Raw genomic sequence first — 21,546 nt, 5'->3', positions numbered from 1 at the left:
CAAATAAAAATTTTAAGCATAACTGCTCCCTTTTGTGGGCATAGACTAAAAATAACCATATTCTTCAACAGAGGAATGAAGTCCATGTGAAGCAAAAAAAGCAAATCAGGAATAAGTACAACTTGTTTGGGAAGAAATGTAGAAAAATATTATACAACTGACAGCAGCTGGGTTTCACAACAGAGACGATGGAATGTATAATGTGTAATTTTAGTCAATCAGGAAGGTACAATCTTGAGAAACTGGCATTCTTTGATATTACATATTGTAGAAACTCTTTAAGAAAGGGATCTCATAGAAGGCTTGGTTACTTAGCAACCACTGACCCCTGGGAACAAGTTCATTTTTGGCCTTGTGTAGGTTACTAAGTCTCACTGGGATTGCTGTGAGTCTTACAGATGGAATTTCCCAAACAGATGAGAAGTTGTCACCAGTACATGGCCTGGCACAGTCAAGAGGATAGCACATATTTGGGGGAAGCAACTCTTTCTCTTAATAGTTAAATGCCTTACCATCTCTTTTGAGCAACCGTGTGGAGACAAAGTATTCAGCTTATTTTAGAGTTTAAGATCAAGTCCTGCAATATTTTGCAGTAGTCAAAAGAGTGGAAAAGTCCAGCTTCTTTGTTTTACATGGATTCTCATTAACATTTTGACAACCATGCTGCAGAAGCCCATAGACACATGATCTCTTGTTTACCACTGATGGACAGATGAGAGTTTGCCTTTTAACGTTGAAATCACAATTCACCAAAACTATGGTCTACAGATGATGAGTGATGGATGATGGTCAAAATGGTGATTATAGATACTTTGAAGAATCAAAATAAACTTATTTTTATATGAATGTGAAGACATCAGCAGCTGTAGCTAAACAACACACTAATGAAACGTTGCTATGTTATTATTATCCCAGGCAGTGAGAAGGAAGAGAGTCTGGAGAGGATGCAGCAAATCACCAGGGAAGATATAAAAGATCATCAAGCCACAGGCTCACCATACCTTCACGGCCATCACTGAGCATGCACTCAGGTTCCATGTCTCTTCTGGGCTATCCTGGGAATTGCAGTGACACATCCTACAGAACTCACTGCTATATTTCTGTTGCTCTTTGCTCCAGTGATGTAAGCCCTACCTTTGGGCTTGGCTTACCCAGTAACTACCAAGGAAATCTGTGGCTCCTGGATAACTGCCAAGAAACCTATGATGAAGCACCAAGCTGTGAATCTCCCAACTGTGAGACCAAGACCTGCACCCCAAGTTGTGACCAATCAAACTCATCTGTGCCCTCCAACTCTCCAACAGTAGGCAAGATATGCAGTGCCTGTGAAACTACCAACACGGGACCCAGCCCCAGCTGCAACCCGTGCACTCAGACCAAGGGGTATGTATCCGATTGCTGCACACCCAGCTATGTATATCCAAAGCCTGTCAAACCCTCAGCAATGGCTTCAAACGCTTTGGGCAACTTAACTCTTTATCCAAGAGTTTCTGGCCCCTAAACAGCTACAGACTGGGTAGTTTGGGGTATAGAAGCTACAAAAATCTTGGCTTCATACACAGTGGCTTCCCACCATCATGTTATATTACCAAGAGCTGCCAATCCCAAAACTATTTAATAAGAAATTACCAATACCTGTATTATTGGCCCAGGAGTTGTCAACCACTGAGCTGTTTTTCAAGAAACTTCTGGTCTCTGAGCTGTATACCAAGTACCTTTCCTCTTGCGAGGTATTTATGTAGTGGCTGCAGGTATCTGAATTGCTATTGATCAACTTATTGCATTTATAGCTGCTAGAAATTGTCCAACGGGGCAGATTCTACTATGCTGTCACCCTCTCGAATATTCTGCTGAATTACTTCATATGTCTTAAGAATCATGTTCCATTAACCGCAAATATAACTCCAGGACTTATTAACCACAAACATTATCACCTGCTAGCTTTTTTTCTGTTGCTTTCTTAATGCCCTTTGTGTTGAAGGCAGATCCTGAAGGTAGTATTATTGTTTCTGACATTGAATATGACAGACACACTGAAGAGATTCCATATGAAATACAATGCCTTACAGCTTTCTTATTTGGGCTGTCACTGTCACTTTTCTGCCAATGCAACTATCCCCGACCTTTCCTGATAAAGTGGAGCCTCCTTGGTCTGACTGGTGATTCCAGCACATTCTTTCAAGATTGTTCTACTTTGTATCAAGTTTTGCCGATTGCCTAACTAGCATCTTGCTAATAAGCTATGAGATGACAAATCTCAAACATTCTGAGTTGAGCTATTTCATCCTTCCCCTAATGCCTGAATATAAGGATGTACAAGCAGAAATGTCCAACTAGAGTTCAAAATCAGAAGACTTTCAGCAAATCTTCTCTTCCAAAGAAAACATAACACATTGGATTGGCTGGCACTTGGCTTTTGTTCTCAATGCCTAGGAGAGAGCCTCAGAAGTAGCAGAAACACAAACATTGTTGAAAGAATGACAAAATACTGTCATAAATGCTTCATGAGTAGTAATAATCTATGTTCATGATTCTGCTAAAATTCTCCCTTGTTGATTTATTGCTTTCTGATTGCCGAAACAGTCCTGGTACATAGTTAATAAGCAAATTTCTATTGGGAAATAATGATTTTCATTTTGCTTTATTTCATATTCACTAAAGTTTTGTCAGTGTTCTGGGCAAAATACATACTATTTTTGAAACAGTAGTTTCCTGCTGCTTTGTTTGTAGCTTAATTAAAAATATAAAGAAAATAGACTATGAATTCCCAGTACTTTTATTTGTTTTGTATTGTTCTATTTTTAACACATTAAGTGGTATTTCTCTTAGAGTGCCTGTGATTGATATTTACATAGGGAAATTTGGGGAGAAATTATAAAATAAATCAATTTAACAAAAATTATCTAAAATATTAAATGTATGTATATTTCCCTGAAAATATATGTATTTAATTTTATTGATAAGATTTGGACTTTGGAATAAATTTAATCTTGAACTCTGAGAAGTGATTTAACTCCTAAAAAGCTTTCTAAAAATTGAAAATAAAATCATCCATTTCGGTGACAAAGAAAAAAAAATCCATCCTAAGATTTTTTTGCATATAAAAAGCAAATTATATTTAAAGTCAAATAAAATGGCCCCTGGAGATGGGTGTAACTGGAGAGTGGAAAGATGGGGAAGGATCGTCAATATCAATAGTCAATGAATAAGATTAAAACTCATGAAGTGTACGAATGGGGCTACCATTTTATTTATTCATTCAGGAGGCCTACGATGTATAGAAAAGGCTTATAGAAAGAATATTAATGTATTGCTCCTGTGTGGACATGTTTGGGTACAGTCAAATCACTCCTTTGTGAGTTCATTCTATTTTCAGAGAATTCTATTTGCTGAAAATTTCTTCTTTATATTGAGAAAAATCTAATTGTCCTTAGCAACTATCCATTAACCATGTAGGGCCAGTTTAACTCCTTTAACATAGAACAGGTGTTCAAATATTTGAAAATAATTACTATGTCCCAGCTGAGTATTCAGTTGTCTAGACTAAGCACACATTCTTTTACAAACTTTAATAGAAAACCTATTCTTTGAGGTGTTGAATGAGACTCTTTGGGAATATCAAGATTTATAGATCCTGCTCTCAAGAACTATTCAGAGAAGTCATATATTGAAACAAACATAATACTGCCTCAACCATTTTAAGTACAATATAAAATAAATCAGAGGAAGGACTCTAAATGGAAGAATGAAAGAATATTTGGTGGAAGAACTGGCATTGGAATAATGCCTGAACTGTGAGGAGACTAAGATATGAGAATGCAATGAGAGGGGAAAAAAAGAATGGGGGTAAGAGATAAATTTGAAAAAAAAGTATAGTTTACTTTGTCCCAAGAAAATCAAACATAAGCTCCCCCATGAGAAAAAATTGGGAGAAAATACAGAAAATTAGATTAAACATATTGGATAGGAAAGACTTCCTTAATTAAAGATAAACAAATAAGCAATAGTTATAAAAGATTTGTGAATATGGACTACAGCAAAGTCAAAAGCTCCTGATATAGATCTCACAAAGGCATTAAAAATAAAGCATGAGTGTGTGCAGGGTGTTTAGGGGGCAAATGAGAAATCTCTGTACTTTTCTACTTAATAGGTCCACATGAAGTGTGACATATTTCATGTATAACCACACAAGTATCAACAAACATTTCTCCATGTTATCAATCTATCTATATACGTATGAATAGAATAAAAATGCTAAAAAAAACACAACCTGAGTTGTGCTAGGCTTACAGGAGTTTTAGGAATGGTAGTTGGTGATTCTCAGAGTGATTTTTCGACTAAACAGTTCTACTTTGATTCCCTAAGTAATTTAAAAAATTAAAAGCAAAATAAAACGACAGTACTGAGAAATAAAGTGGGTCCCACCCTCTGACTTTGTAGAGTGTATAATCAACAACCTCTTCTATGCTGCTACTCAGTAAAAATGTTGAATAGCAAAGCGAAACAGGCATCAGTCCTCTGTAGCACATTGCCTTCTAGAACATCATAGAATGTGAAGGTTTGGGCTTCCCTGGTGGCGCAGTGGTTAAGAATCCGCCTGCCAATGCAGGGGACAAGGGTTTGATCCCTGGTCCGGGAAGATCCCACATGCCTTGGAGCAACTAAGCCCGTGCGCCACAACTACTGAGCCTGCGCTCTAGAGCCCGTGAGCCACAACTACTGAGCCCATGTGCCACAAGTACTGAAGCCCGGGCGCCTAGACCGTGCTCCGCAACAAGAGGAGCCACCGCAATGAGAAGCCCGCACACCACAACGAAGAGTAGACCCCGCTTGCCGCAACTAGAGAAAGCCCGCACACAGCAACAAAGACCCAACTCAGCCATAAAAAAAAATAGAAAATTAAAAAAAAAAAAAGAATGTGAAGATTCATATATGTCTGTCCTGTTCAATTTCAGTTAGCCACAAAATATGATTAATAAATTATGCACTGTCCATAACTCCAATGGCAGCTAATTTGTAGAACCCAGCAGAGGTCTTTTTATATTTGTACTTATAAATACCAAATGAATCACTTCTTTTCCCGTACTTTTCACTGCATAGCTGACCAACACTTTCTGCCTCTCAAATAAAAGGAGACAATTTATTTTTTATTAAAAAATTAGTTATAGATTTAGAATATTACTTTATACAGCTGTAAAAATTTTACCAATCTAAATATAAGCATTCAAGTCTTTATGCTTATCTTATCTCCTTCCTTTATACAAAGCAGAGAAAGGAATACAACAAATTCACATGTACATCTACTATCCTAAGGGCTATAAATCAAACAAAACTCTACCCTGAAATTTACTTAACACACAATCTACTTAAAGGCCGATTAAAGTTTCTGTTTTAATTCATATTCTTAAAAGTTTATATTTAGGTGACTAACAATTTACTTTATAATAAAGTTTTGATGAGTTAATAAAGCTACTACAATTGGTATGCTATCAAAGGTATGCTATATTCATAACTGTATGATCTTCATGTTTGTTTCTGTCTGCTATCTTAAAACTATAAATTTTAGCCAGTATCTTTTGGAATCCTTCTTTCATGTATTTTATTTTCTGATGGATAAGAAATAAATCTCCATAATTTCTAAGACCAATGCAAACACTGATAGATTTTTAAAACTTTGTCCACTGAGTTTCTTAATTGTGTCTTTTTCTTTGAGTTCTGTTCAAAATGCCTATCAGAGTTCTCAGTATACAGTTAGTGTGCTACCCATGATTCACTTTAGGAAAATGGATCCGATCTTCCAGGAGGCCCTTGATGAATAGTGGGCTCACCTGACAGTTCAATTAACAATATTGTCATTCCCAATATCACGAAAGACTATTTCAAAACCATATAACTCTATAATTATTCATAAGCAACAACTCTATACTCTCCATGCTAAAATTTCCACCTACACCAGTGCCTGCTGAAATCACAGTTCTGAGATTCACTTCAGAAGTGAATCAGAAGGAAAGTGAATCCTTGATCAGATGTTGTCTCAGACCTAATGAAATTATTTCCTCAACTACTCTCTACACTCCCTGTGCTTGTTCTTTTTGTCTGTTATTTTAATGTGACTGACAGTTGAGATTTAGTAAATCACAGAACTGTGGATCTATAGTCAGGTCACTGACAGATCAAAAGAAAACAGAAGCTCAGGTCATACCTTTGTTTTCTGTGCCTTGTTGTCTGGAGTCCTGAAAACTGTAGATGATACTATTGTTGACTGCCCTCAGTATTCCAGGTAACCTACGTATTCCAGGTTCTCACATACTTAAAGGGAATATTATTCAAAAATACAAAGTAATTTGCAGGGCAGAAATAGAGACACAGATGTAGAGAACAAACGTATCGACACCAAGGGGGCAAAGTGGCGGCGGGGATGGTGGTGTGATGAATTGGGAGATTGGGATTGACATGTATACTCTAATATGTATAAAATGGATAACTAATAAGAACCTGCTGTATAAAAAAATTAAAAAGATAAATTTCAAATATTCAAAAAATCAAGTAATTCTCTTAATTAACAAATATATATGTGACTTCCAAATTTACATTTAGATACTGTTATTTAAAAGAATGATGTTAAAGTTTCTTTATCTAAAGAATATTCTAAATCCAGAATTATTCTTTTCAAAAAGAAAAGAAAGAATAAAGATTTTAAGTCCAGAATCCTTTCTTTCAAAAGTAATTATGATAAAAATAATTACTATTGTCATCATTACTTTTTACTGTGAAACATTTCTCATCTGGGGTGTGGGCACTGAGAATAGGGGATTAAAAATTATAATAACACAGAATCTGCTCTTTCTTATCAATCTGCATGTGTATTCAGTCATCTTTAATAAGTAGTAGACTTTTTTGCACTCTGTTCTCTTGGATCGGGGAACACATTGTATCTCTTATTTGTACAACAAGAACTGGGTGCTATGTGAATCATGAGTCACTTTTCAGCCTACAGACTCAAAGAGAGATACTAAGTGCTTTTTATTGTGTGTGGCATCATGATTCACATATCATGAGTGTAACAGAGTGATTTGCAGAGCTTGATTTTTAATCCTGAATCTGCCACTCACAAGTTGTATAGCTTAAGCTGCTCCTTAATCCTTTGAGCCTTTATAAAATGAGGGGCTTTCTGAGAATTAAGTGAGATAGTATATAAAGTCCCCTGACACAGTGCCTGGGAATGGTGCACAACAAATGGCAGCAACATTATCATGTTAAGAAAAGAGATGCTCAAATTCACCAAAACTACAGGCTATTTTCTGTATAGAATCTACATTCTGCAACACAGAGTGAGACAGTATATGGAAATGAATCAAATGGTGTTATACCTATAGCAGAAAAATATTGAAAACTTTGATCCCAGACAGAAGCAAAATCTTTGGATAGCACCATGTAGAACTTAGAACTTGTGCTCCTGATCTTGTATAAATTTGAGGGAAATAATACTGTAGGCTGAGAATAAACAATTTTTTTGAAGAAAAAGACTTAACTTGGGACTTCCCTGGTGGTCCAGTTGTTAAGAATCCGCCTTCAAATGCAGAGGATGTGGGTTTGATCCCTGGTCAGGGAACTAAGACCCCACGTGCCATGTGCCATGGGGCAACTAAGCCCGCGTGCCGCAACTATGGAGCCCACGTGCTCTGGAACCTGTATGCCACAACTAGAGAACCTGAGCGCTGCAACTAGAGAGAAAATCATGCACTGCAATGAAGGGTGAAATGTCCCGTGTGCTGCAACTAAGACCCAACATAGGCATAAATAAATAAATAAATAAATATTTTTGAAAAAGTGATCATTTCAAATTACATAATAAAAAAAAAGAAGACTTAACTTGAGTCAATAAAGCTCTTATTTCTGGCTTGGAACACAGCATATATTACCTCCATCAACAATGAAAGAAGAGGGTGAGGGAGACAGGGACGGAGAGAGGAGGGAGGATTAGAGGGGAGGCAGTAGAGAAGAGAGAGAGAGAGAGAGAGAGAGAGAAGGAGGGAGAGGGAGAGGGGTGGGATAGAAATGGTGGGGGGAGGGTGGAAAAAGAAGAAATGGGAAAGAATAGGGAAAGAAAGAGAAGGAAATGGAAGTGGATAGTATAATCCTTTCTCCCTCCCCCCCAGAAAAAAAACCCTTCCTACCCCAATATGAGAACCATTAACTTGGGCATCCCAATAAACTAGAGAGGCCCTCAAACTGGAAACAAATCTCCTCCTGCTCTGGGCCTCCTTGCCATGGCGGACAACATCTGACTCCCAGAAATCCATCTCCTGCAAATTTATAAATGTGGGTCCCAAATAAAGTTTGATTTTCTACTGAAGCCAATGGCTTCTTTAACAATTATCCTGGAAGTAGATAAAGGCAATAACTATGCCAACTTTATGAGTAATTGTGAATAAATGTGTGTTTGTTATGAGTATGTAGATATATTTCTTTTTATCATGGTTCTTAAACTTGCGTATATATCTTGAAGTCATAATTCTAGTGCTTTTGAAAATACGTATTTACCACTTGCTCTATCTGTCTAACACTTGGACATGATAATAAAAATAAATATGGCATCTCCATAACTTAGAAAACTTGATAGAAAGAATTTAGCTAGAATATTTTTTTCCTTTTTTTCTTGTCTCTCTTGAAATATAGGTAATGGAGATGTTAAACATAACAGTACAATTCAGCCTGAGGCATAGAAAATCTACATTTCTTGTTGCTTTCAGGTAAAATCTAGTGCTGTTATAAAATATTAATAAAAACATAATATAAAAGCATAAGTATTCCACTGACCTGGTCTGACAGGTCTATTTGACAGAAAGAGCTGTGGTGGCTTTTAAGGAAGTCGTTTCTGTTTATTCCTGAAGAAGCATGAACTCATTAGTCTGAAAAGCTTCTAAACAACCTGAATGTGAAGGCGTAGTGAAGGCGAAGCCTCAACCACAGGTAAACAATGGAAGGGAAACTCATATACACACATATACACTCATATACACAATTCCTGGGAGAAGTACTCCTGGGAACAAGGATTTTAGGTGATTTAGGAGTTTTAGGTGATGACAATTAAACCAGACACAAAAGCAGCCCTAATCCTTCATCTCTAATCTAATTACAGGATACTGTTTCATTCTTTTGATTCCAATGTAATCCATGTTCTATCAAGAGCATAAGCATACCTCAACTCCAGAGCCCCAAGCCCTGAAGATCTCTTGTTTCCAGTGGTTGCAAAACATTTCATGCCATCAAGACCTGTTTAGTAAATGTATTCTATACCTGAAAATTTGCAGATATTTGCCATTATTGCCTTGTAAGAAATTAGAAATGTTAGAAATGTCAATGCAACATGTTCTCAAATAAGCTGCTAAGATCATGGTTTTTGTGATCACTGCCCAAATAGAAGGGAATGTCAACAAACAAGACTTTTAGAGGCAATGTGTTGATTTTAAAACATCTGTATCTGATCACGTGGAAGTCTCCCCCTGTGTCTCATTCCTTAGAGGCCTCTAACCATTTTACCATCCTGCAAGAGAACATGGAACTAAAAAAACAATTCTAGCAAAGCCATTTATGCCCATGTCTTTAATATGCAAAACCAATGAATTTTTAAGTGAATAGTCCTTCAACTCTCCTGTAGGAAGACTAGAGTACATACTACGATATTTAAAATAGATAACCAACAAGGTCCTACCATATAGCACAGGGAACTCTGCTCAATATTCTGTAATAAAGTAAATGGAAAAGAATTTGAAAAAGAATAGATACTGTATATGTATAAACTGACTCACTTCGCTGTACACTTGAAACTAACACTACATTGTTAATCAATTATGCTCCAACATAAAATAAAAATTTAACAACAAACAAATAAACAAAACCTAAAAGCCATTTGGATGGTTATCTGGTGACCTCTGGGAAATTATGCATGTTTGTGGAAATAATTACAGTGTGACCTGTCACTGAAGCAGGGGCAGACAGATAGGAACAGAGGTAGTAGTGCATGATCATACAAGGGAACTCGCCGTGGAGTCAGAAGACCATTCTGTACTCCTGATTTTGCCACCATATAATTGTGTGACTAATATAAACACATATTCTCTCTGGACCCCAATTTCCCTAACCAGTAAGATGAGAAGGTTGAATTTAATGCGCCCTTACACCTCTAAAATAGGGTGATTCAAACATTCTAGATAAAACCTGTGTTAATATATTTTATGGTGTTTGACTATGCCTTCATTCCCTATGTTCCCCTACCAAAGTGCATATTGAGATCCACTCAAGCCCAGCCAATATCTTCTAATGATACAGGCAGCTTTTAATTACATGTGGCCAATAAGCCATTTAATCACAAGAGATGCACTTAGCTCTGGTACTCCCTAATTATTAAATTGCCAAGAGTTATTAATAAAAGCTTTATACCTAACTTACATATTTCCTGAAGACATTGCATTTTGGCTAATGCTAGTTTATGTTTGAAGGGAAGGAAAAAAAAAAGAAGTGCCCATAAGAGATCTGTATTTCCTCTGAGTTAGTTTTCTGAGAAGAAGCTGCAAACTGCAGTCATTTTAACTCAGAGACTCCACCCCTCACGCAAAACATGTACACCTAAGTACACTAGTAAAGCCTGCCTGGCCCTCAGGCCAGCTTGTTAAACTTTTCACTAGACACCAGCCCCTGATGTCTGATGGATCGTATTTCACAACTGAAGAGATTAATGTTATAATAAGGTACAAGCTAATGTTGGCCATTTAATCCCTACAACTTATTAATCTTTTAAAAGAGTAAAATAACAAAAGTCTAACATATTTTTTCAAGCAACATATTAACTCTGGTTTACTTGGGCTGGGATCTGGACTGCTTCCAACAGTTGGTGAAAAGGATTACTAATTCATACATTCTTTCCTAATGTGAAGATCCAGAGATATCATCTGCTTATCTTTAAAAGCAAAAAATAAAAGGAAAATACAAAGAAAAGACGGGCATGCTGATCGATACATTCATCTTACCTAGAAACTCAAGGAATTCCAAAAATGAAACATTTATTTTAACCAGGCACCAGAATATAACCTGATTGCAGGGGCAGATAGGGGAAGATAGCAGAGGAAGACTCCAGGAGTAGATTACCTTCAAATAGTGTAATCTTTTACAGGCTAAAAAGCAATGTGAAGAATTTTTACTTAGGTTCTAAAACTCCTGTGTAGTTTTGGTTGCTAAAATCACTCCAAGTCATGATATTTCCATGTAAAGCAGGACCAAGTACAATCATTCCTCATTATCTCCAGGGGATTGGTTCCAGGACCCCCATGGATACCAAAATCCAAGAATGCTGAAGTCCCTTATATAAAATGGAATAGTATTTGCATATAATCTATGAACTTCTCCCTGTATACTTTAAATCACCTCTTGATTGCTTATAATAATTTACTATATATAACTTACCTTTACACAGTAAATGCTATGAAATGAGTTGTAAATGCAATATAAATGCTATGTAAGTAGTTGTCAGTTGCTGGAAAGAGACAAATTCAAGTTTTGCTTTTTGGAACTTTCTGGATTTTTTAAAAAAATATTTTCAGTCCTCTGTTGATTGAATCCGTGGATATGGAACCTGTAGATTTGGTGAGCTGACTGTAGGGTTTTTCCTCTCTCTCTCTCTCTCTCTCTCTCTCTCTCTCTCTCTGTAGATTTATTCATCTCTGGAGGCAATATTAGTTGTAAAATAATGTATCTGAGAAACAATTTTTAAGAGTGCATGATTACGGTAAGCTAATCTCTCAGCAACCAGGTCAGTTACTGAGATCTCTGCTTTTTTCCCTGGCTCTGATTGCAGATACAAACATCGTGTGGTGGATATGCTTGTCAAGTTGTCTTTTAAGCATTTTCCTTCTAGAATTGATACCAAGCACCACTCTGTTCACAGGATTAACTGATCCCATGAAGGGGAATGCTGACATGTTCTAGATTTTACTTGGATATTGAATTTATTTTCATCTTCCAAAACTGTGGACCTAGAAAGGTTGAGGATTGACCCTTTGGGAGTTCAACTTGTCCTGAATGTACAAGGTGTGACTGGCATTTTGGCAGCTGCTTGGTGTACATTCAGAAAAGCAGGAACCATGCCAATTTAATGCAGAGAAGTGGTTAAACAAGTACTAGAGGACAGAAGAGGCAAAGAGAAATGTCAAGCTGACAGGGTGAGTAACAAGAGCAAGCAGCTCCCGACGTAGCACTGGGGGACCAAGAGAAGTTGTAGTTGTTACAGCCTAGTAGATCCAGGTGAGTGAGACTCAGACCTCTGAAGGGGGCACTGGTCCCTGGTGGAGCTTGGAGAGCCTTGTGGAGTTGGGAACGAGACCTCTGAGGAGGGAGCACTGCTGCTCAGCAGTGTTTGTCTCTCTGGAGGAACGGGGAGGTGGGGTTCAATGGGGAGACTGGAACAATTGCCATTGCCAGGGTGATGTTAACAGTAACAGAAAACCAAATCAGGAAGAAGCATGCCTCTTCCTCCTCCAGCTTTCCAGTTGAGAGACAAGAGCTTTGTAATCATCACAGACTGACTCTGCACTTGTCTACGTGACCTCTGTGTCTATCCTGTATATTAGTCATTTTAGATTTCATCTATAAAATCATAAGTGCATGTAATAGTGTATGTCTGGCAGAAGATTTTGTTTTTATTCCTAAAGAAGAAAATACTTTAGGCCGTTGCTGTAACTCTGCTAAAAAGGCTCATGCTCTGGATCAGCACCCCATACCTATGTCAGCAAAGAATTTCTTTGGTGAGTTTCAGGATAGGTGTATATTATTAAAAAATTCCTCTCTAATGACTCATAATGCTATTTTAATGTAAAAGAGGACTGATTCTAATGCAAGACTGACCCATTATTAAAAACAAACAAATAAATCATAGGCAGCAATCGAATGACCTAAAATTAGTTATAAGTGCCACTTGCATATCTTCTGAACCTCTCCTACATGTTTCGATAGGGCCTCAGATTTTTGCTGTCATGGAAATTGATCTGAATTTATTTGTTTGGGTTTAATGATGACCCAAAATATAGCATCCCTGTCCCTTAGCAACTTCTGAACCAACAGAAAACTAAGAAAAAAGGGTCAGCAAATGAGAGTAAACTACCACGTTTACTACAAAATATAATTACTCTTGGAGAAGAGGGCTTCTATCTGAAGGTAAGTGGCATCCTAATATTCATTCCAGAAATAAGCAGTGAATGAACTGGTGGTTTCATGACACTTAGGAGAGGAGCAGGGAAGAACATAAGTTCCCTGACAGGAAGGAGAGAAGGTACTGAACAAGGCATGCCAGATTCCTATCTAAACTCATCAATCAGATGAGAAAATCTCCCTCTACCTGCCTGATGGACAAAGGGAGGCCAAGAGTGTTACCTTAAAGGAACTCTTGGAACACAGAAGTAAACACCAAGAGCTGAGTGAAAGTCATTTTGCACATCGCCTTATCCCACTAGATAATCAATTCTGTGGAGACATTGACCACATCTGAATGAGTTGAGGGGTTTCATTGCCATCAAGTCGTCAATGCCTAGGTCAATGTGTGGCAATGAATAATACTTTAATAAACCTTTGTTGAGTGAGTTGAAGGGAGTAATTTTAGTTGGTTGGAAATTTATAATTAGAAAACTTAAATTCAAATCGTGGTCTGATACTAACCAGCAGTGTAACTTTTGACAAGTCATTTGACATCTCTAGACCTCAAACACTCATCTGTCATGTGGAATTATAAGCCTAACCCTAAATAAATTCAGAGATCCATTCCAGTTCCACAATTTTATGAATCTTTTCTGTCGTTAATGCTACAGATAATCTATGACTGATTTTGTAATCATAGAGCCTGTAACATATACAAATGTTAAACACATTTAAGGGATAGCCAGAAACATGTGGGCTGATTCTATGTATAAGGGTGTCCTCCATTCTCCATTCTCTTAGTATTTTATGCTTTAGGAAGATTGCACTAAAGGTTAGAAAACAGTACTATTATCCTAGAACCTGCTTTCCAGGTGTCTTCTTTGTGCTTTAGTACAATATTGGAAGCCTAGTACAGTGTCTTGGTACAGCTATATGGTAATTAACATGGGATCCTATAAGTAAGTGTGATTACCAAAGGAAGCTGTTATAGCAGGCAGTGCGGATTAGCAGAAATAGCATAAAAAAAGAGAGACAGAACATCTGAGCTCCCCTCATACCTTGTAACCAACTCTCAGTGGGAATTGATGGAAGTCATATAAACTCTCAGACACTCAGGTTTCTCATTAATAAGAGACTAGAGTATATCTCTATATTCTCTTTCAAGTCAAACATTCAACAATTCAGGCTAATGCTCTAGAGAATTCAATATATTTGAATAGCTGAATTTTTGCCAGCAGAAACACAAATTTTAAATCTTGAACACTTTTTTTCTAAATTGGATAGACAAAAATAAAAGATTAAAAGTACCACTTGTTAGGTTTTACTGGGAGCTAAATTTCTAGAGAGCCATTTTAAGAGCAATTTGACATTAGCTGTTAAAATTTAGAAAATTCAGACGCTTTGGATCAGAGTCCTTACACCTTGCTGTAGTATAGAGTTGTGGTTAAAGCATGGTCTCTGGAACTGAACTGGCTGGGCTTGGATTGTCGTTCTTCTACCATATGGCCATGGGCAATTCATTTAGCCTCTCAGTGGTCAATTTCTTTATCTATAAAACAGGGATTACAATCATATACACTCCATTGAATGGTTGAAAAGGCTTAATGAGTCAATACACATGTCTTAAAGAGTTTATAAATGTAGCAGACATAAAGTAGCCACTTAATAAATGTTATTATTATAATTACTATTACTATTATTATTGTTATTACTACTATTGATGAATATAAGAACATGTTTACAGAATACATTTTTAAGGATTTTCATTCAACAGTGCCTTGTAGGCAAATAATGTCAGCTAATTTATCATTGATGGTGAAATTAAGATAGCAAGATGAGAGAAAATAGATAACAAATATGTGTTGTTAACTCTCTCAAAACCAACCATGGGGATGTAACTGGGAAAATAAAGGGATGGGGATGCCATTGAGGAAGTTATGTAGAAACTCTGAGAAACACCTGCGGAATAAGATGATTCTGTCCATAAGTAGGAAAATGAAAAGTTAGAGCAGAATTTTTGGTGCCAAAAATAGAGAGAGGGAAAGGTCAGGGGACATTGATTTATATGTTCACTGTTCTTATTTCTAAATGTCCTGGAAGGATCATCACTTCCCCCATGACAGAAAAGATCCAGCCACACTAGCCCAGTACATTCTCGGAAATCAGAACAGGAGGAAGATACATCAAAACTCAACTAGGGAGGGGTTGCAGAGACCGATGATAATATACTATAAACTAGAAAAGATAATTTGTCAACCCACTGCTCCATAAAAGAATAAAGACATAAACTAATTAATTTAAAATACAGCCATACTATACAATAACAGACCTCCATGATGAGAATGTGTGAGGTCCATGCGTATTGACAAGGAATGATCTTCAGGAGATATTGTCAATTTTTTAAAAGTGGTAAAAGAGTGTAGACAATACACATTGCATGTGAAAAAGGAGTATGTAGAGAAGAAAACCCCAAATATTTATAATTTTAAAAATATTCATAAATATATGAAAATGCATAGAAAAAGTTCTGGAAGGATACACAGCAAACCAGAAGACTGTTTACTTCTGTGAAGTGAGGGATTTGAAGAGAAGTAAGTGTAGTGGGAGATGGGAAGGTAGGGATATTAATTTATCTGTCTTTATCAGTGTGTGTGAATTTATTTCAGTGCAAATGCCTTCTTGAATTATTTATATAATAAAAACATTTTAAGGAATAATTTTAAATACAAATTCCATCTGTCCATGGAATTGAACTTAAGTTGATCTGTTAATTCTCCTTTTAGACTTTTAGTTGATGAGGGAGTTGATTTCATTAAGAAATTTCCTTGAGCCACTGCAAATTTCCACTGATTGTGCAAATAGATCACATTCTGCCCAAAACCCCAGGAACGTGATCTTTAAAAAAAAAATATTGTCTCTTAAATGTTCAAATTGTGAATAGGAATTCTAACACCATTCTTATAAAGTATTAAATAAAACCTGAAAGAAGCTGTGAATCATGTTAGTCTGTGTTAAATCTATGTAGAACTGCCATGACGGTGATCTTTCTGAAGAAGAACCTATCATCTAAAATTTAATTCATTCACCCACTCAACTTTTCATTCCTCTATCTTTACTAAGCACATGCAGTAAGCAGAGCAGATAGTCTATTATGTATCCTGTCCTAAAGTGGACAATACCTTCATGGACATACCTGACCCAATATCTAACATCTCAAAATGCTTCCTATATTCTGGCTATCCTAGATCTTCATTGCCTGAGATCTCTGGGGTCATTTAATCACTAATAATACTTTTCCCTCTCTGCCTATGTTCAGTATCTAAGACGGAGTGTCTAAAGCAGAGCCAGTAGACACCTAACTTTATTTAAGAAGTTAAAGTATCTGGGACAACACTAGTTTTAGGCCAAGTGTAAAAGTTCTTGGTTACTTATTTCTAATGAGAAGGGCAACTATAGCTACAAAAAGCCATTTATTTAATCTGTGTATTGATATACTGCTATGAAACTTTGGTAATAAATTATTCAAAGTTTTTTCTGTCAAATGACAGGAAGGAGATTAATCAGAGTAGAGTAGATCTTTTCCTTGCTAAATTATTTGCCTTTTAAAGAGACTATAGACTCTCAAGTTTTCACTGCAAAAGCTAATAGGGTAGAATTATCTTCTTAAAACTCAATAAATAATTCCATAACGTACCTATAAGTTTTTCACGGTTGTGTCTTAAGCACAACTGCAAAGGAATAATTGGAAGATGGAAGAAGTAGGTGAGCATCAGATACAGAGGAGGGAAATGAGGAGACTTACTCTATATGCCCAGTAAGGCTCAGGTTAAACCTGAGGCTGCAAAACATGAGAAATTATTTGTTGTTTGCCTGCTCACTTCGGAGTTCAGGAAAAAAAATTTGCTTTAGACAACTTCTTCTTGACATCTCAAAGCCTTATTTTCATCTGTCCCTGGCTCTTTGTTTATTCAATTAACAAATATTTGTTTTATATGTATATATATATATATATATGATATGTATATGTCATATCAAGCCCAGTAGTATGTGAGGTGAACAAGAAAAAAGATATAACTGATAATATATTTCAGATCATCTCTCCCTATCACACCCAATGGTCACAGTAGACAATAAGAAAACAGTAGTATGGCCATTCTGTTAGTACAATATAGACATAAAAATAATATAGATAAAAGTCAAACTTTTGTCGTTTTTTTTTTAGTTGTTAAATAAGTCTATTTCATTTGCATTTGTAAGATACAATTTCTTTTTTCACTTTGTTTTGTTTTTTTTTAATGGTACAATTGAACTTATTTACAAAACAGAAATAGAGTTACAGATGTAGAAAAGAAACTTATGGTTACCAGCGAGGAATGGGGAGGGAAGGATAAATTGGGAGATTAGGATTGAGATATACATATTACTATATGTAAAATAGATCACCAATAAGAACCTACTGTATAGCACAGGGAACTCTACTCAATAGTCTGTAATGACCTATTTGGGAAAAGAATATAAAAAAGAGTGGATACATGTATATGTATAACTAGTTCAGTTTGCTGTACACCTGAAATTAACACAACATTGTAAATCAACTATACTCCAATAAAAATTATTTTTAAAAATCAAACTTTTGGGGCTTCCCTGGTGGCGCAGTGGTTGCGCGTCCGCCTGCCGATGCAGGGGAGCCGGGTTCGCGCCCCGGTCTGGGAGGATCCCGCATGCCGCGGGGCGGCTGGGCCCGTGGGCCATGGCCGCTGGGCCTGCGCGTCCGGAGCCTGTGCTCCGCAGCGGGAGAGGCCGCAGCAGAGGGAGGCCCGCATACCACAAAAAAAAAAGAAAAAAAAAAAATCAAACTTTTGTGATATGAAAGCCTCCAAAATGCTAACCTCTCAGATATTTTATAGACAGAGATGCAGATCTTTTTTAACACACACACACACACACACACACACACACACACACACACACACACACACAGAAAAACTATTCTTTGGGTTTGATAATTCATTCAACATATATCTGTTAAGGATCTACCTTGCACCAGAGTCTATGGAGGTGAAAAGATTATTTGGATCTGATCTTGGCTTTCTAGGAGCAGCCTGAGTCAACTGACATGCATGTTTTATTCTATGCAAAGCACAGAAAACCACTTATTTGGGGGGTATGAACCTTTCAGGAATTCTTTGCCCTGTGTCATGGTCCTTTCCTAAGAATCTTATAGAATATACTGTCTTTTCCCTAAGTATCACTGTTAGAAAGTCCTTGAGAGTTTTTGTGAGGTGTCTAGAATTTGAACTAAAATAGAAAACAAGTTACAACATCATGAAAACATATCTTCCATTGTCACATCTCTCCACTCCTTGTATTCGTGGAGCTTTATCAGAATGGTTTTTCCTTTCTACTTGTCCTCACTCCAAGTTATTTCAATGGCATCTTTTAAATGCCATCTGGTGGACATATCTGTCCAAAGACAATCAGAATAAATTCTTTCTATATGCTCCCTTATCAAAAAGACAATGGGTGGTTATGCAGGCATTGAAATGAGAAATATCCAGGTCAAAATACTGGTCATATTACTGATGTGAGTTTCAGCATGTTCCCTAACCTCTCTAAGCTTTAGGTGTTTTTTGTTCCTTTTTGTTTTCATTTTTGTTTAATGTAAAATATAGTTATTAATACCCCAGGAAGTGTTCGTATAAGAGTTAGAAATTGAATGTCCAAGGCAGATTAGGCATTTAAAAATCAGTAGTTACTTTTGCCTGGGTTTTTATCTGCACCTTATATCATTCTGCCTTGTGTTCTCATTCTTTGCAGGCCCTCAATCCCCATCCCTACTAAAACATTCTTGAGATTAGGGATTATTTTTTTCACTTGTTTAATCTTCATAGTAACCAATATCCGTATTTTGCACCTTCAAAAATACTTGCTGATGAGCTGTGACAGTTATCATCAAATTTAATCTTTAACTAGAAAGACTAAGTAACAAACATAGAAATAAGAAAATTTCATTAGAGATTAAATTTTCAAACTTTTTTTGAATTTGCACTATCTTCAAAGCACATCTAAAAGTATTATCAGGGGGGCTTCCCTGGTGGCGCAGTGGTTGCGCGTCCGCCTGCCGATGCAGGGGAGGCGGGTTCGCGCCCCGGTCCGGGAGGATCCCACATGCCGCGGAGCGGCTGGGCCCGTGAGCCATGGCCACTGAGCCTGCGCGTCCGGAGCCTGTGCTCCGCAACGGGAGAGACAACAACAGGGGAAGGCCCGCATACCACCAAAAAAATAAAAAAAATAAAAATAAAATAAAAGTATTATCAGGATATATAACTAAATCAGATATGGGCCATATATATGTATTCTGAGTCAGAATTAGAAAGATCAAGACACTTGTATAGATTATTCCAATAAAAGAAAGTGATACATGCTGTGGTAAAGGAACTGGAGTGAAAGTACTGGAGTGAAAAAGAGAAAAATGTTAATCCAAGTTAGAAAATTTAGGTAACTAAAATTAAAATAAAGAGATAAATACTTAGTAAATATCTGCTTATGGCAAATACTAGAACCACTATAAATTAAGTACTGTATGCTGTCATATCTTATTTAATATCCAATTAATTCCCCAACATAATCCTATGAGGTTTGTACCATGGTCACAATTTTATAAATAAGGAAGTTGAAATTAATTGCTTAATGTCATATTCTTTTCAGTGGCTGAGTGATGAAGTTTTATAGACCAAGGATAGAATGAAGACTTAGAGAAAAGGGACCTAATAAGACTTGGGTGTCTACCTGTTCTCGGGGTTGTTTATACCAGGCTGACCCAGGTCAGAGGAGTTTTCATAGCATCTGGGGATTCAGTCAACAATCTAGGCCATAAGGATTCTAAATGTGAGTTTGGAGTTTAACTTATTTTATTATTATTTTTCACCTGTGCTGCCTTCATATATTCCTCAGCAATAAAGCATAGTTGAGGACTTAGTTATTTAGGATATGGGAACTCTCTCCATTGGGTCCTACTGGATATACTAGTAATGTTTAGAGATATGATCAGGGCAAGATACCAAAGCAATAGGAAGACCAGTATTCATTCAGCCATGACAGGTGCCATTGGTAAGAAATATTGAAGAATGGGAGAGTCTCAGTTGCTTTAAAACAGTGACTCCTACCTGTAAATGAAATAAATTAACCACATACTTTTATATCTCTTTCCAAAAATCTTAGCTCTACGTAAGCTCTTTATGTTAGAAATCTGCCATCAATTTCCACATTTGATTTTTTAACTCATGGTGAAAAAAACAATTTATGCCTGAACAAGTATGATTCAATGGCACATTTGGACAGACTTAAGAATAATTTGCTTATTATTATGTGTCAAAAATCTGCTTTACTCAGATGACATGAACCTGGAAATATTTTCTTTCAGGCAAGCAAGATACTTGGTTTTAAGAAGATGACTTTAAACCACTTATTTATATTTACCATTTATTTGTAATCATTTGAATACTTAAAATTTAAAAAAATATTCCCCATTCTTGCCCCTCACCACAATAAAGTGTTAACAGATACTTCATTATTCTCGTAGATCTTTTTCCCAGCCTTGCACCCCAAAGCTAAACCAATGAAGCAGGCCACTTGACCATCACTCTCTGAATAATGTCAAATTGTTGCAAAGTATTAGTTAATTAAGAAAGAACTTGAACTTAGGAGGGGAAAAGACTAGGAAGCCAGTCAATGTACTATGTACATATGTGTGTGTATTATACACACACACATATATATGCACATATATACTATATATACATTGTATTATATGTATAGTATATATATACATATACATATATATACTGTTTTAGTATTTTAAAACATAAGATCCCCAATTATATCAGAGGATAGAGAATTATATTTTCCAATGTTACCTTCTAAAAACTAAAATAAATATTTATGTTCTTGAAATTGATGGGCATTTAATGCATAACTCTACATAAAATATTTGTAAATTGTATTTATGACTTAAGACAACAGAGAAATAGAATGCTTCTTAAACATTATTGACACATCTAAATCTTATGAAGATGACAACTGCAGAAAATAAATGGAAACTTGCCACTTTTACATAAAAATATATTTAAGCATATTCACTAGGTAAATGCATGTCCTGTTTTTCTTTCTAGCACCTTTGATCAGTTTCTGTATTTATATTACATATTGAGGACATCTCTAATTAATCTACTAGATCTGGGGAAGAGATCATTTGAAAATGAAAACTCCACCAGCAGATAGAAGGTGAGGGGGTGGTGACTTTTAGATATTTGACCAAATGTATCTTTTCCAGAGTGATTCAAAATAGTGGCTGAATATTCT

At 36.4% G+C, this 21,546-nt stretch overlaps 1 protein-coding gene across 1 annotated transcript; it reads left to right on the top strand.

The window, feature by feature from the left end:
- Positions 1-1,021: 1,021 nt before the first annotated feature.
- On the top strand, positions 1,022-1,770 carry KRTAP24-1 (keratin associated protein 24-1). The gene is given in 2 exon segments (XM_024120162.1): positions 1,022-1,412; positions 1,415-1,770. Coding segments are annotated over 2 exon segments (747 nt in total).
- The last annotated feature ends 19,776 nt before the right edge of the window (positions 1,771-21,546 follow it).

The sequence above is a fragment of the Physeter macrocephalus genome, chromosome 8 (genome assembly GCF_002837175.3).
Source record: "Physeter macrocephalus isolate SW-GA chromosome 8, ASM283717v5, whole genome shotgun sequence".
NCBI classification, from domain to species: domain Eukaryota; kingdom Metazoa; phylum Chordata; class Mammalia; order Artiodactyla; family Physeteridae; genus Physeter; species Physeter macrocephalus.
Note: the sequence above shows the minus strand (reverse complement) of the source record. Positions and strands in the feature narration are given on the sequence as shown.